Genomic DNA, 15,117 nt, shown 5'->3' on the forward strand with positions numbered 1-15,117 from the left:
AAGGGAAATTATCTTTTCCCTTCTTTTTCAGGACAAAAACACGACAATGAAATACTGTGTGTGTGTGTGTGTGTGTGCATGTTTTCTGTGGAATTTGAAAGAGAGAAAGCCTATTCACTATAGAGAGCCAAAGTGGAACGTCACTTCCTGCTTCAGCACTGTACCAGAGACTTTAATCCGCCATTAATTTTCCCATAGACATTTCGTAAAATGCTTATAAATATAGTTTTACTTGTTCAAACCAAATGGTTCAGATATATTTAGAAACAGGAGAGACCGCATAACATTTTACTCAAAACAAAACGTAAAAAAATGTGGGTTTAAAGAAAATATTTTTTCAATGTTTGTTTTTAGTTTTGGTCCGAGTGAAATGTTCTATGGTCTCTCCCGATTCTAAATATAGCTGAACCGTTTTGTTTGACTAAGTAAAACTATTTTTTATAATTTTACGAAATGTCTATAGGAAAATAAATTGCGGAAGAAAATCTCTGGTACAGTGCTGAAGCAGGAAGTGACGTTCACTTTGCCTCTCTGTTTGGAGCTGAGGTCACCGAACATGTAACACGCTGAACAAGGCTTTTCCTTCAGCCGTCATTCCGTCACAGCTCTCGTGACAGCAAAGAGAAGAAGGAACGCCCTCTGGCTGTGGGGCACCTCCGAACAATGATGACATGGAAAGGGGGTAAAAATACTCTTTGATCCAGGCTGCAGGACTCACCAATATGGCGTGCCGATGAAAGAATCTCTCCTCTGTAATGTCTTGGTATTTTTAGCCGAGACCCCGAAGTCAGCTGAAAGGGAGCAGAAATTGAGGTTTCTCATTAAATTTAATTAAATACTATAATCAACACTTCTGTGTCACATAATGAGGTCGCCTATAGCACATCTCCACCGGAGCAACACAGCTGCCAACTGGGAAACTTGTCTGAACTAGCCTGGCGCCCTGCTCTAAGCTTTTAGATATGAACTCTGTGACTGAGCAGAAAAGCCTCAATATCCTCTTTCTAAGGCTCTGAAAGTCCATCATCACTCCCGGCAGCTGTGTTACCTGTGCCAGTATTGGAGCCTGTACTCCTCTATCACGTAGCAGACATATTATTAAGTCGCTGCTAGGTTCCAGCCTGACCCTCTGCCTACATACAATGAATCATCAAGGAAACAGCAGCTACTGTACGCATGCCACAGCAGCAACACGCACATCTCCTGGAATATGATGTTGCCAATTCAAAGTGACATTGAGTGGAGTTTTGCAAAGTACAGTTAACACTCCTCCTTAACCAACTCCTGTCAGTGCCCCTGACCATGGTCCCCGGGGCGCTGCAATACGGCTGCCCACTGCTCCTAGTTCTAGGAAGGTTCCTAGTAGAGGAGGGGTCAAATGCAGAGGATGAATTTCCCCATGGGGATAAAGGATAACTTAACTTAGCTCATCACTGGCAACATCGGTAATGTGTCGGGGAACAATTTGTTTTATAATTACCGTTTTGGATTTGACTCTGCACAATTGCTCCAATTGTATTGTATGTAAATACATGTCACCATTATCCCTAAAGACACACAGCTCAGCAGGTTGCCGGAGCACTCATGGCAAAGACATCCACATTCGACTCGACTAATTAAGCCTATTAGTGTTGGCCCTGCAGGAAGGGCGAGAGTGGCTACCGGTGTTTACCAAGGACACTCAATGAATCAACATGCTATTCTAGTGCAAGTGCCTCAAAGAGTGCTTCACTGAAATATGACTCATTTTCCTTGTTGAATAATCCTTAAAGTCGAACTGAACCCGTTCGTCATGTGCATACATGTACGAGTCCGTTTCAGAATGAAAACATAGTTTGTCTAAGATGACAGGTTGAGAGGCGGGTCATAGTATCATGTCGATTATTTTATTTGACAATTCTGGGGACTGGATTGGGCTTTGGCGAATCCTGGCGTGTTCCGCCTCCAAATCGAGTGGGATTCAGTGTGTTACTTGTGGCGCTCCCCTCGGGAAGAGCCTTTTGACGGGAGGAGTGGAGCTCAGCGAGCCGCAGGCAGCCAGAGAGAGTGCAGCACGTCGGCCTGGAATCTCCGAAGTGCGACCCCTGACAACCAAGCTCTCGGATGCGCGCGCCATTATCGCTGCTGTAAATACGATATCCCTGGAATGCGCGTTTTAACGAGCCACTTACATTTCTTTGCATTCTTAGAGATTATAGTTTTTGTTTTTTGTTCATGTTTCTAACAATTGGCCAAGTTAGTAGTTAGTTTATGGGATAGGAATTCTGCAAGATGACAGGCACTAGGCGCCATTTTCTACTTCATTTGGAAGAGAAAATTATCCTGAAATGAAGATTTGATTGACAGCTGCATGTCGTGATATGATTGGTTGAAATGGGGTAGAAATTTGATAGTACTAGGTGACGTCAGCAAACTGTACATTGAAATCTTGAAAAATGAACTTTTGATGTGAAAAAGTGAGAAAAACGAAAGAAATTAGATTGTTGTGATTTTCTTTGCATACATCATTAAATAGGTGCACTGCATACCCAGGTATTTGAACTAAAATAAAATAAAAGTCATTTTTGGGTTCAGCTCGACTTGAACATTTTGTGAAAAGTTGTAAAGCATCAGCGAGAGATTTTTTTTTTTTTTTACCCAGTTTGACATCTCCATCCAAGGAGAGGAGAATGTTCCCGGCTTTCAAGTCTCTGTGGATGACCTTGTTTTCATGGAGGTAAGTCAGGGCCTCCAAGGTCTGCTTACACACCACACGGATCTGGGGCTCCGTCAGAGGCCTCTCCAGCTCTATGGATGAAAACACACACATTAGCACACACACATTAGCTGTTAACAGTTACTCTTCCTGGGGTCCCACTGGAAGAGATAGCGGACAAAAGTAACATTTAAATTAGGGATGCACGATATATCGGCAATCATATCGGTATCGGCCGATGTTAGTCATTTTTTAACATATCAGTATCGGTCCGATGTTGCAATGTTAATATCGGTTATCGGTATCAGCCAAATTCTTCACATTGAGATGAAATAATGCAGTAAATCTATGATTTATGGGCTTTTACAAATGTTTTTGAAATAAAGAAATGCATTACTTTTTCAAATTCAGTGTTTACATGTGTTTTTCAGTATCTACAAAATTTTATTATCATAGAAATGTGTTTTTATACAGATCATATCGACATGGGTAAATATCGGTTATCGGCCATAACAGCAATGTTAATATCGGATATCGGCATCGGCCAAAATTCTCATATCGGTGCATCCCTAATTTAAATGTCACAATTGACACACACAAAAAAGAAGAAGCAGGGGAAATAGATTGGACAGTCGAGCTAGCATTCCAAATCATGTTTGTATTATACAGTAGTTTATCTGCTGCTGTAGAAAAGAGTGGCTTCCTGGACTCAGCTGGACCTGGACCCATAATCCTCCACACCTCCCATACGACTTTTCACCCGATTCCCTCACCTCATGCACAGCTGCGGACGTGCTGATTAGACTGTTTCCTGCTGTATTTAAACACTTGATCCCTTAAGTTGAGAGTTGTGCCATGCTGCTGCACTGTTTATCCCTGTGTGTGTGTGTGTGTGTGTGTGTGTGTGTGTGTGTGTGTGTGTGTGTGTGTGTGTGTGTGTGTGTGTGTGTGTGTGTGTGTGTGTGTGTGTGTGTGTGTGTGTGTACATGACCAATGTAAGTAGCCCAATAATTATCCTCCTATGTTGTGTTAATTGTTAATACCGTAATAGTATCCTATACATTTGTTATGCCCAATTATATTGGAAGCAGTGGCTGGTGGAGTCTGAAGTCTGAACAGTGCCTTTTGTGTTATAGTTTGATCAAGGTGATTATCCTTCGGTTTATTGTTGATTGTATTCTTTCCTTTATTGTTTCAGAACCACACACTCTGTACCTTTTCCTGAACCACACACAACACCATACACAACCCAGTTTGAACTATCCTCCCAATAAAACATTGAGAGACGGAACCTCCTGCATGTGCTCATCTGTCCTAACCGACAAACCATTGAGTTGGTCAATACCAGGAAGCAGACTCCCCTTACAAGAGCAGTAGTCCTTAAAGCAAATATTTTTCAGTCTATACTTTCAAAATGCAGAGACTGGTAAATTCGTACATAACATCCTCGTGTGTTGGCCTGATGGTATCCCATAGCAACTAGAGGACAACACTCCACCCTTGCATCCGCCAGCATGCATGACTGTACCAGTGGGACGGAAGAAATGCGTTATAGGTGAGTCAGAAAATAGGTCAGACTCCTCCAGCATGAACTCTCATGGCACTACCGATTTATAAACGTCCAACGCTGGAGGAAATTAACAATTAACACGGGCGGTGATTCACACCTCTCGGTGTCAGTTAGGCCCGTGTCAAGTTAACAAGGGGTGCTGATGTGTTTCTTCAAGCTTCAAAATAACAAGAGAGAAAGTGCTGAGGCATTGGAAGTGGACTAAAACCACTCCTTGAAATGTGAGCTACAATAATTACACAGTTGGAATGGCCTCTCCAGCTGCAGAGGGGGAAAGAACAGAAACCCACAGAGGAGGGTTCTGGATGGAATAGAAAGAGCTGGCACTCGATGGACCAGTGAAAAAGCTCCGGAACTTTTTTCTTCCTATGAAACGTTAGTGAGGGACTTACCCAACATGATGGCATCCACTGCACCACCCGCACAGAACTCAATCAGAATCTGCAACGGGGAAGCAAAGGAAGCAGAACAATGAGAATAGTGTTCATTCAGTTGAAGTCTTGATTTTAATACTCTCACAGGATGTAGGACTCATTTGCTTAACCATGCACACATAGTTTATTTTCCATTTCATAGCAAGTTTTACATAGTAAAAAGAAAGTTTATTCCTATAACTAGAGTGCAAATGCTAGTTGTGCAGCCAGTGACTCACAACCAGGACATTTCATCATCCATTCTGCTGAAAAGGACTTCCCCATTTTGGGTGTGACTCTGTGTTCAGGAACATACCCCCCTCTCCCAGGTCAAGAGGTCAATGTGCCAGCTGATCTGCAGTATAGACCGTTTGATTCCTGGCCACAAACAAATTGTTTCTGATAAAAGGCTCTGGTCCAGTCCTCTAGAGGAGCAATTCAAATCTGACCACACTATTTGTATTACAGGAAGATGTGAGGGGAAGTCTGAAACAAACAACCTGCTTTACTACTTGATTACCTCCACAACGGCGTTGGGTCTAAGGCAGTGTTTACCAAACTATGGGTCGGAACCCAATTTGGGTCGCGGACCCGTGGGGGGTGGGTCGTCAACTGGTCGTCATGGCAACTCATTACCGTATGTTTTTTGTGAGTTTGGGTCCCAGGGAGACACAAAATGTATCTTTTGGGTCCTAAGATGAAAACGTTTGGGGACCCTCTGGCCTAAGGTTATGTTTTGCCTCTGTCTGTTTGTCAGCAGGATATCTCAAAATATTATGAACGGATTTGCACGAAACTTGGCAGAAAGGTTGGTCATGGGCCACCTTAGAAGTGATTAACTTTCCACGTCTACTGGCCAATAGGGGCGTGGTAATGGCCATGGCCAATCACAAAAAGGCACTTAAGCTCCACGCCAATACACCACAAAACTTTGTAGAGAGGTTGGTCATGGGCCAAGGACGAACTGATTAACTTTCCACGCCCACTGGCCAAAAAGAGGCGTGGCATTGATGGTAGCCAATCACAAAAAGGTGGCTAAGTGTTCCAAACAGATTCACGTATAACATGCCTTCGCGGAAGTATGCACTCTATTTTATGTATTTGTCAATTGCACAGTCTACATAATAGTCCGATTTAAACCTAAAAGCTTAGACCCAAGTCTAAGTGGCTTTCAATGGAAGAATTCATTTTGTGCACAAACCCAGTGACGTGTTGGCTACTAATGCACAGTCTCTGGCTCCAGCGGTTTATTGAATGCATTGAGTTACCCCCCCGTGAAGAGACGGTGCATTAGAAGAACATCACGCCATGCAGTAATACTGTTACTGAGATGTGAAGCTGACCAGCGTCTGACCTCAGCGACAACAGCTGATATTAGGTACCCATCCATCCGCCTGGTCATTTCTATTGGCTTTGCCAGCATGTTAGGCAGCAGCTTGAGGTATCGGATGATGCAAAAGAAAAATCAATCAAAGCTACAACCGAGCGGCGCCCGGCCTTCCATTCAGGGACTGAGACAAAGGGGAGAGAAACCACGCGGTTGTTCCTGTTCTGCATCCCAATCTATCGTGACATGGCAAGCTCATTTATCATTTACCTATTATGATTCTTCTGACGTGTTACAATTAGGTAAAAAATTTACAATTCTCTGCAACTCAACATAATTGCAGGTTAATAACACCATACATGCAAGGCAAATCCTCCCATTTTTAGCAACAGACCAGAGCCATTTTGGAGTTACAGCTAAAACACACACACACACACACACACACACACACACACACACACACACACACACACACACACACACACACACACACACACACACAACCAACAACAACAACATGCAAAAGAATGACTCCACTCAGAGCCCACACATTAACTCAACACATAGGGGAGACAGTTACACATTCATCATGTTGCTCAGTGGGCCGGAGGGACAACCTGCATGTTCTGAATTATTCACAGGCACTTTCTCCAGCTCAAACCACTCCATTATCTCCCCATAGTATGTGACCGGGTCACATGACACCACCTGCTCCGACCTAATAGCTCCGGGGCCTCTGGCCACACGCAGCCCGGGATCCACTGACAACGCTCGGACCGGACCGCACCGTGTGACTCAGTGTTTCTGCTCACGCTCGGACCGGACCGCACCGTGTGACTCAGTGTTTCTGCTCACGCTCGGACCGGACCGCACCGTGTGACTCAGTGTTTCTGTTCACGCTCAGACCGGACCGCACCGTGTGACTCAGTGTTTCTGCTCACGCTCGGACCGGACCGCACCGTGTGACTCAGTGTTTCTGCTCACGCTCGGACCGGACCGCACCGTGTGACTCAGTGTTTCTGCTCATGCTCGGACCGGACCGCACTGTGTGACTCAGTGTTTCTGCTCACGCTCGGACCGGACCGCACCGTGTGACTCAGTGTTTCTGCTCACGCTCGGACCGGACCGCACCGTGTGACTCAGTGTTTCTACTCACGCTCGGACCGGACCGCACCGTGTGACTCAGTGTTTCTACTCACGCTCGGACCGGACCGCACCGTGTGACTCAGTGTTTCTGTTCACATGCGTGATCTCGATACAGCAGGTTAGCGTTGTTGTCGGGAGTACCTGAAGAAAAAGGATTGACCAAAATTGACTCTTTTTTTGTTTAACCCGACGCTGCCACAAAGCCATCTGGGAACGAGTCATCGGGAAAACGTTTGAAAGGGCGGCCACTTTCAAAAAAATACCTGGCAGGTGATTGGATGAACCATCTGTCTATCACGTCTATCACGGGCTCGCTCTCGGTGGCGTCGCATCTAAAGCCCGCCAGTAGCTGCATTACATTAAATAACGTCATTTAGCAGACACTTTTATCCAAAGCGACTTATAACAATAGCACATTTTGTCAACAGTAGTGAAATCAACTGTGCAACTGTGCATAACACAACTATATGTCAGCTAAGACTTTTTAAAAGGAACAGAGTAGCATTTGTAGAAAGTGGTTTTAAGAAAGGAATAAGTAGCATTAGTTGGATTTTTTTTCAAAGAAGGATGGTTAGTTCTAAAAGGGTCCAACTGTAGCCTGAGAAGGTGTGTATTTAGTCTCCGCCGAAAGATGGGCAGTGATTGGGCCGTCCTGACGGCAGGGGGGAGCTCGTTCCACCATTGTGGCGCCAGGGACGAGAAGAGTCACGATCGGGATGAGGGACTTTTGAGTCCACGCAGCGATGGAGGGGCGAGGCGACCTGCAAGGGTGGAGGAGCGGAGGGAGCGAGGCGAGGTTTGGAACCTGACCATAGTGCCCTGTAGGGTCTGGTGTACTGCCCTGCTGTAGGCCAGTGGTTTTAGTGTAGGTGAGTACCAGTGTCCTGATGAAGAAACCACAGTCACTGCTTTTAACTTGTGGGAGAGCGGGAATAAGGTCAACAATGGAGGCATATCTATTTGACAAAGGTGTTACAGAAAAGACTGTGGTTAAACATGTCGAACGTGTTTCACAATCTGCATGGTATGATAGCAGGACACAATACAGTGCTACATAAGAGAAGGGTATAGGACAGGGGTTTTCAAAGTCTGAAACTGTGGGCCTCCCCCCAGACAAAGCTTGGAAAGAGGAACCCCCCTCGCTCAATTCCTGGATGCCTATGGGATCATGGTTATGTTATTTAATCCCATAGACACTCAACATTTGAGCCAAGATGGCTTGATGTTGCCGTTTGCCATACTTCACTACAACAAACACATAAAAAGCTCTTTCTGCAGGCATTTATTATGTTCCAACTCTGGAAAAGTGTAAAATTCCCCAAAACTAATATATTTTGAACTATCCATATCACATACCTTTGGCCTTTTCTATGAGATAATATTTTTTCTACTTCCATTCACTGAGCCTCCCCTGAAACTGCTTGTTGTCTGAAGTCTGAAGTCTGAAGTCTGAAACTGCTTGGAGCCCCCCTGGGGAGGCCCGCCTCCCACTTTGAAAACCTCTGGTATAGGAGGATGGGCCTGGTGAATAGTACCTTCTCCAACAGTGTCAGTGTGTTTGTGAGTCTGGGTCTGTGTCTCCTTGGCTTCAGATCAGACAGCAACACCTGAGAAGAAACCGGCTCCCTCAGTTGGGAGCTTCACGTACCCAAAGTTTGCCTTCGTAATAGAAGGCATCCAGCAGTTGGACGATGTGATGGTGGTCACAGGAGGCCAGGATCTCGATCTCCACCATGTAGTCCTCCAGCTCCTCCTCCGTCTTGGTGTCAATCACCTTGGCAGCAGCTAGGGTCGCGTTCAGCTTGTTCTGAGCCTGGAAAACCACACCGACCAAATGGGGCGAATTAGGGAGCATGTTCTCACAAACAACGAGGAACGTGTAAACACAGAAAGATACTGAACAAGGAAGTGGCTGTATCAAAATGAGAGCGCGGTTCATCATGTTTGGCTCCAGGCTACCCAACTGTTAGCCTGGTTCACTTGGCCAAGTTCAGCCCAGAAGAGACAAGACAACGACTGTGAAAGAGCCTTCTGATGATGAACAATTTCATGAACAGACCAAAGCCATTTTGCGGTTCCAGCAACAAACACTGCGGTTCTTTATTATGACTGGTGCAGCTGAAAGCAATCCCCTAAAAGGTCACGTGTTCTAAGAGGATTTTATATTTGGAAGAAAAATGGCTAAAGAAATAACACAGTACCCATCTGTGGTCCAAATATTTACACTAAACACAAAACCGATCATCTTCTGACCTACTTCAGGAACAAACTGTCCTGGTCTCTCTTCCGCTCTCACTCGCTCCTCTACTTCCACTCAATCTTTCTGATAGGTGAAGTTACCGACGCAGTAGCTTAGATCAAGGGTAAAATATTCAGAAGGTTTATGAAGTTATGAATTGGTAATATAGGTTAAGCCAAGCTACACTGATGACACACACACACACACACACACACACACACACACACACACACACACACACACACACACACACACACACACACACACACACACACACACACACACACACACACACACACACACACACACACACACACACACACACACCTCAAAATATTCACTGGCCAGCAGGGCTGTGACTGAACAAAGGAAGATGCTAATAAGTATGGTTGGGTCCCGAAACCCGGTACCACTATGGTACCGAACCGGTACCTTTACAACCGGTACTACCGGTACCGAATTGCAATACAGATTTAGGTGCCTCATTTAGGTGCCATGCCCCAGCTGCTGAGTGAAATATCCACCCTCCGGCGCTCAGAACCCGCCACCGCACGCACCTTCACTAACATTACCGTTTGGAGCTTGAAATCCACTTTAAATTTGAAAAAGTATCAGTTATTCGGTTCAGGCACCGTTTATGCATGGTAGTACCATTTTAAAAGTATCGTTTTAGCACTGGTATCGGAAAAATACGAAACTATACCCATTCCTACTAATAAGAAGAATTAGGTGTGCACATTTCAAGCCACACTTCCTCTGTCAAACAAGTAGCTGTGGCGTTATTTGAAGCCGAGCTTTGGGATGAATGTTTATAGATACCGACACAATCTCAAGGAGTTCAGGAAAAAGAAGGGAGGGAGAGTTAGTGCCCACTGTGTGTCAGACTCTATATTTACACACTTCTGACCTGACGCACACAGCCCAGCTCACTTCTCTTTGTGCTGGCCGACGCCTGTCTAGCCTAGGCCATTACCCAGATAACCGCCGGTTCAAACAGTTAGCTACACCGCGCTACACCACGCTGAAGAGGGCCATGTTTTTATTATAAAGCTTTGACCGTCGTCAAGGGCTTATTCTACTGGAGTCTATGGCTTCAGTTGTTGTTGCGTACGTGACATTTCACGCTGCATCAAAATCTACGTGCCGTTTTGCCCTCAGTGGTCAGATCAGAGTGGCCGTCGGCAGCATAAAACACTGATGCGTGTGTGTGTGTGTGTGTGTGTGTGTGTGTGTGTGTGTGTGTGTGTGTGTGTGTGTGATGCATAGGTTATCCTTCACACATCGCCAAAAAAATCAAGGAGGTTTAATGTCGGCAAATTGAAAACTGTCAAGACTTGGTACAAATAATTTCTGTCTGAATAGGAGTCAATCATAATAATGGTATAGAGCTGAACAGTCACGTGACACCTTTTGCTCCGGAAGTGAGTTTCCCATATTCATTTTCTCCATAGACATTTTGAAAAATCCTTAGTTAGTCTCGCTGGCCAGCCTCCTCTTCCTTCCGTCCGAGGAGTCTGGCGCCGCAGGTCTCCATAGTGGGATTGTGATGGGCGGCGCTTAGCGGCAGTGCCCTTGGAAAATAGTTTCAAACAATCCAACTTGCCGGTTTCAGCGTGTAGCAACGAGCTAGCGTGTAGGTTTCTGCTGTTAGCTTGCTAGCTAGTTAGTGTTGTTGTTTTCACTGAGGCGGCAGGGCACTATTTACAGCGACACACAGGGAGGAGGGAGCGGAAGCCGCTCTGATTGACATGGTCGGAGCCAATGACAGAGTTTGTAATAAGCCGGGAGCGGACATCCGGCTGCCACCGAAACAGTCACTCCAATGGGAGAGCAGAGTAGAGCAGGGGAGGGTTTATCCCAGTTATGGAGACCTGCGGCGCCAGACTCCTCGGACGGAAGGGAGAGGAGGCTGGCCAGCGAGACTAAATCGCGAGTGACCTTAAAACATTTCAGTTGGAGCAAAAATAAAAAATAACATCAGGGAAAACAAAACAAAATCGACCCCCCCCCCCCCCCTCTTGTCTTTATTTTTTGTTTTTGCTCCAAGTGAAATGTTTTATGGTCACTCGCAATTCAGTAGGTCACGGGGTGGCTTGGTTCCGGCCTTAAAACTCATTATATAATACATCTTTTGAAATGTCTATGGAGAAAATGAATGGGAAACTCACTTCCGGGGCAAGAAATGTCATGTGACTGTTGAGCTCTATATAGGTTCATGACTAAATCTGGCTGTATTGTATGGCCACAATACTTGTCGGGTGGAGTAATTTGTCTCACATACAGTATGAGATGGGCAGACCCACTCTAGCTATGTGAACTAACTGGCTGTGTGAAGAGAATGATATAGTTTGTGTTAGTATTAGGAGCCCTCACACAGCTCTGGCATGCTACAAATTAAACTCACACCCTCTTCACCAGTAAAAGGCACAGTACAACTGCCATCACGCTGAGTGTACTAGCCGACATATGTGAAGCCAGGGCTCACCTCTTTCACAGCCCAAACAGCTGATTCACCCACCACGGTTAGCCCACCACGCCCGAATGAGGCGGTCTGTCACCACAATCCCGAGAAATAAGTGATGAAATGTAAAAACGGTCTCTCTGTGACATAATGAACCCTCCATGCCCCCTCCATCTGTGGAAACGTCACAAGGAAGCAATTTGTTGCGAGTTGTACGATCTACATCTTTAGTCTTGGAAAGGTATCCGTGTCCTCTGGCTTTCATCACGCTTTGCTCATCAGCTAATGAAGACTTGGAAACCGGCAAACGAAGATTACTGCCGTGGCCAATTTGATCACTGAAGTTCCAGCAAGCACAACAACAAGACGATGCAGCTTCATGTGAAGCTAGTGTGTACATTTGAACACGAACACATCACACAATTGAGGGCCAAAGTGTAACGTTATACCTCTGCAGACCTACATTCTTCACCCAACACAGTGTTTTAGGTTACAAGTTAGGCTATTCACTTCAATCATTTCCTGACAGTTAATTAAAGAGAGAGAGAAAACTGCCTACATTTAAACGTCTCTGTCACGATCATACATCATCACAAAGTTTAGACTTGTCTTATCTGGTTGATATAACCATTTCAAAAGATGATTTCAGCCTAATATATGAAGTCACACCAAGAAAACATACTGGTTTATCACAATTTGCCATATTGTTCCAACTGTCAGAAGGCAGAAAATCCCATATCTGGCTCATTGGTAGACCTAGTATAGGTAGTGGTGAAGAAATACATGATTGGCAATTTGGCATGAAATTAAAAAGTATAATTTAACCACTAACGTTATACCATTCCTGCCAGGGCAGGGCACCTGTCACTGACTGTATGACATGTATTAGCACACATGCTACTTATGTAAACAACGTTTCTCTTTACAAATGGCTGATTCCACAAGGCTACAAAGTGACACATTTGAGTGATTTGACTTGATCCCTGGCCTGCCCTGCACAGACGGATGTTGCACTGTTTATGATTGTGTGTCCTGTGATATGTCAGAGCAACCGACCATCCTCAAACAACCAACTTTGCATTTGTGAGAGGCTGTGTTTACTCTGCAAGTGAGCCACACCTTTCAACAGCTGAATATGAGGCTATGTCCAACTCAATGACATGGCAAAGTCATACTACTATTATGAGAATCTAGCTGGGCCTACCTTGATCATCTAATGGAAAATGCCCCCGAGATACATTCAAGAGGCAAAGCTTACTACCAAAGATAGCCACTAGGTCACGTTTGTCTTCCTCAAGATGCTCACAAGGAAGATAACGTTATGCATCACACACTAGATTACAAATAACACTGCGGTCAACTATGATGTGACTGTCAGTGGTCCTCTGCACTCATATAAGATATTATGATTTGATAATAATGCCGAACCAAAGCTATTGACATAAGAAGGGAAGGGGCTGAAAAAGGCCACCATCGTTACCTTGTACACTTTCCCAAACGCTCCATCTCCCAGTTCCCCAATTATCTCCCAGATTTCCTCGGGATTCACGTCTCGATGTACATGTTCGTACTGCTTCTTCTTCTTATCCGGCCCTAATTTGAATATCTTTCTAAAATTGAAAAATGACATCTTCGGGGGAGAAGAGCTAGATGTGGTCTCCTCGGCTCACGTTATTTCCGCCGAGAAAATGTTATTCCCGACGCAGAGTTCAAATGGCTATCGATATAACACCATGCAGTCGCTGGGTGAAGAAAGCAGACAGCTGGTGCCGTAGCCATTCAGTTGTGCTAATAATCTCAGTAGGCTAATAATTTCCCTCGGTGGTAGTAACGTAACAGGACGCTGAGTCGAGATGAGGGATAGAAAGTAGAGTTGACGTTAGCTGTTCCACACAAGGCTGGCGTTCCTGTTTTCCACGGCTGGAAGGTCACAAGACATCGACTAGCAACCGTATCTTCACACCCTTGACGGTACGTTAGACGACAGTTGCATCGGTTACAGAAAAAAAGGATAATCGAAGGACCTCATGCTTCGGGTTGGATACCACACAGAAGTTAGCGGACAAGTGTCAAGTCAGCTAGCATAAAAAATGCGACCTCCGTTCAAAACTTTCAAAATAATTTATTAACGAATAACGTTATTTGAAAAAAGTACCAACGTTTAAATTTCAAAAGTATGGCGTATTTGTGGAGGATTGTATGTTATCCATTGTGTTATTTTGGGAGAGCACCCATGTAGAAATATAGCTTTGATGTTAGATTATACTTATTTAACTGTTTTACTTTGAATGCAACATCCTCTCATTTCCGTTTTACTCTGGCTGTCTGTGGTTAGCTTGACGCAGCTGGTTAGCGGTCCTGAAAGGCTGAAACTCCTCTTGAAAATACAAGCCCCCCCCCCCCCCCCCCCCCCCCCCGTCGTCGTCACAGGCAAGAGGAAAAAACAAATGAAAGAAATTGTTCCACAATAACCGAGCCCTAATTCAGGTCCACCACGTTACCGTTTTATATTATTCATATGGTCATCTTTAGTCAGGTGCTGATGTTATTCAATTTAGGAAATTAATCTCATAAAGCAATCAACATAGCCTATTATTGTTAGGCATCAGAGTAGGCTAATTTTAGAGCTACTTTTGTATGATGATTGTATTCAAATTTCAGAGCAAAACGCAACAGCACACGACCCCTGTATTGTGACCATAAACTATAATAGCCTAAAACCTAGGTCACCATTCTCACTGAATATTTTAGTGAATTTTAGTTTGGGTTGCGTTGCGTTCCACATATCTCTACCCCATAGGGCCACGCTTTAGAATACAGCCCTCAATTTACAGTATACAACTGAAACAAGATGTGAATTGAATAAACAGAGATAAATACTACTAGGCTACTAGTACCACTTGTTACACAGGCCAGGTTACACGTGCTTACATCATTAGAAGAGACAAAACTGCGTGTAGCGCCCTCGTATGGAAAGGTTTTCAAATTGCTAGCCTGTCATCCTCTGCTTTGGTTTCTCATGCTTGGCTGTGGCTGCCTCCTCCACGTCCACCAGGAGGAAGCAAAGCCATTTACTGTGTATGCCGACTTCACTTGCTCTCCGAAATATAAAGTGATGTGTTTTCTACCCTATATTAGTGCCTATATGTGATTGGTTGCCATTCTATGTGTTGTAGCCTATGTTTGTATTTTCATTTTGCTGTCACACATTTTTAATGAGCATCTGGCAACTGATCAACCAATCAATCAACCAACCAATCAATATT

At 44.7% G+C, this 15,117-nt stretch overlaps 1 protein-coding gene across 2 annotated transcripts in view; it reads right to left on the reverse strand.

Annotated features, from left to right (window-relative positions):
• slka (STE20-like kinase a) overlaps positions 1 to 13,805 on the reverse strand; it is a 31,044-nt gene extending 17,239 nt beyond the window's left edge. For both annotated transcript variants that reach the window (XM_083650919.1, XM_083650918.1), the window contains exons 1-5: positions 13,332 to 13,805; positions 8,800 to 8,964; positions 4,658 to 4,706; positions 2,638 to 2,787; positions 719 to 791 (exon numbers count right to left, since the gene is read on the reverse strand). In XM_083650919.1, coding sequence (XP_083507045.1) covers positions 719 to 791; positions 2,638 to 2,787; positions 4,658 to 4,706; positions 8,800 to 8,964; positions 13,332 to 13,481 — 587 coding nt within the window. In that variant the 5' untranslated portion in view covers positions 13,482 to 13,805. The remainder of the gene's footprint in view (positions 1 to 718; positions 792 to 2,637; positions 2,788 to 4,657; positions 4,707 to 8,799; positions 8,965 to 13,331) is intronic.
• Between the last annotated feature and the right edge of the window lie 1,312 nt (positions 13,806 to 15,117).

This window comes from Poromitra crassiceps (genome assembly GCF_964638095.1).
Source record: "Poromitra crassiceps genome assembly, chromosome: 14".
Lineage (NCBI taxonomy): Eukaryota > Metazoa > Chordata > Actinopteri > Beryciformes > Melamphaidae > Poromitra > Poromitra crassiceps.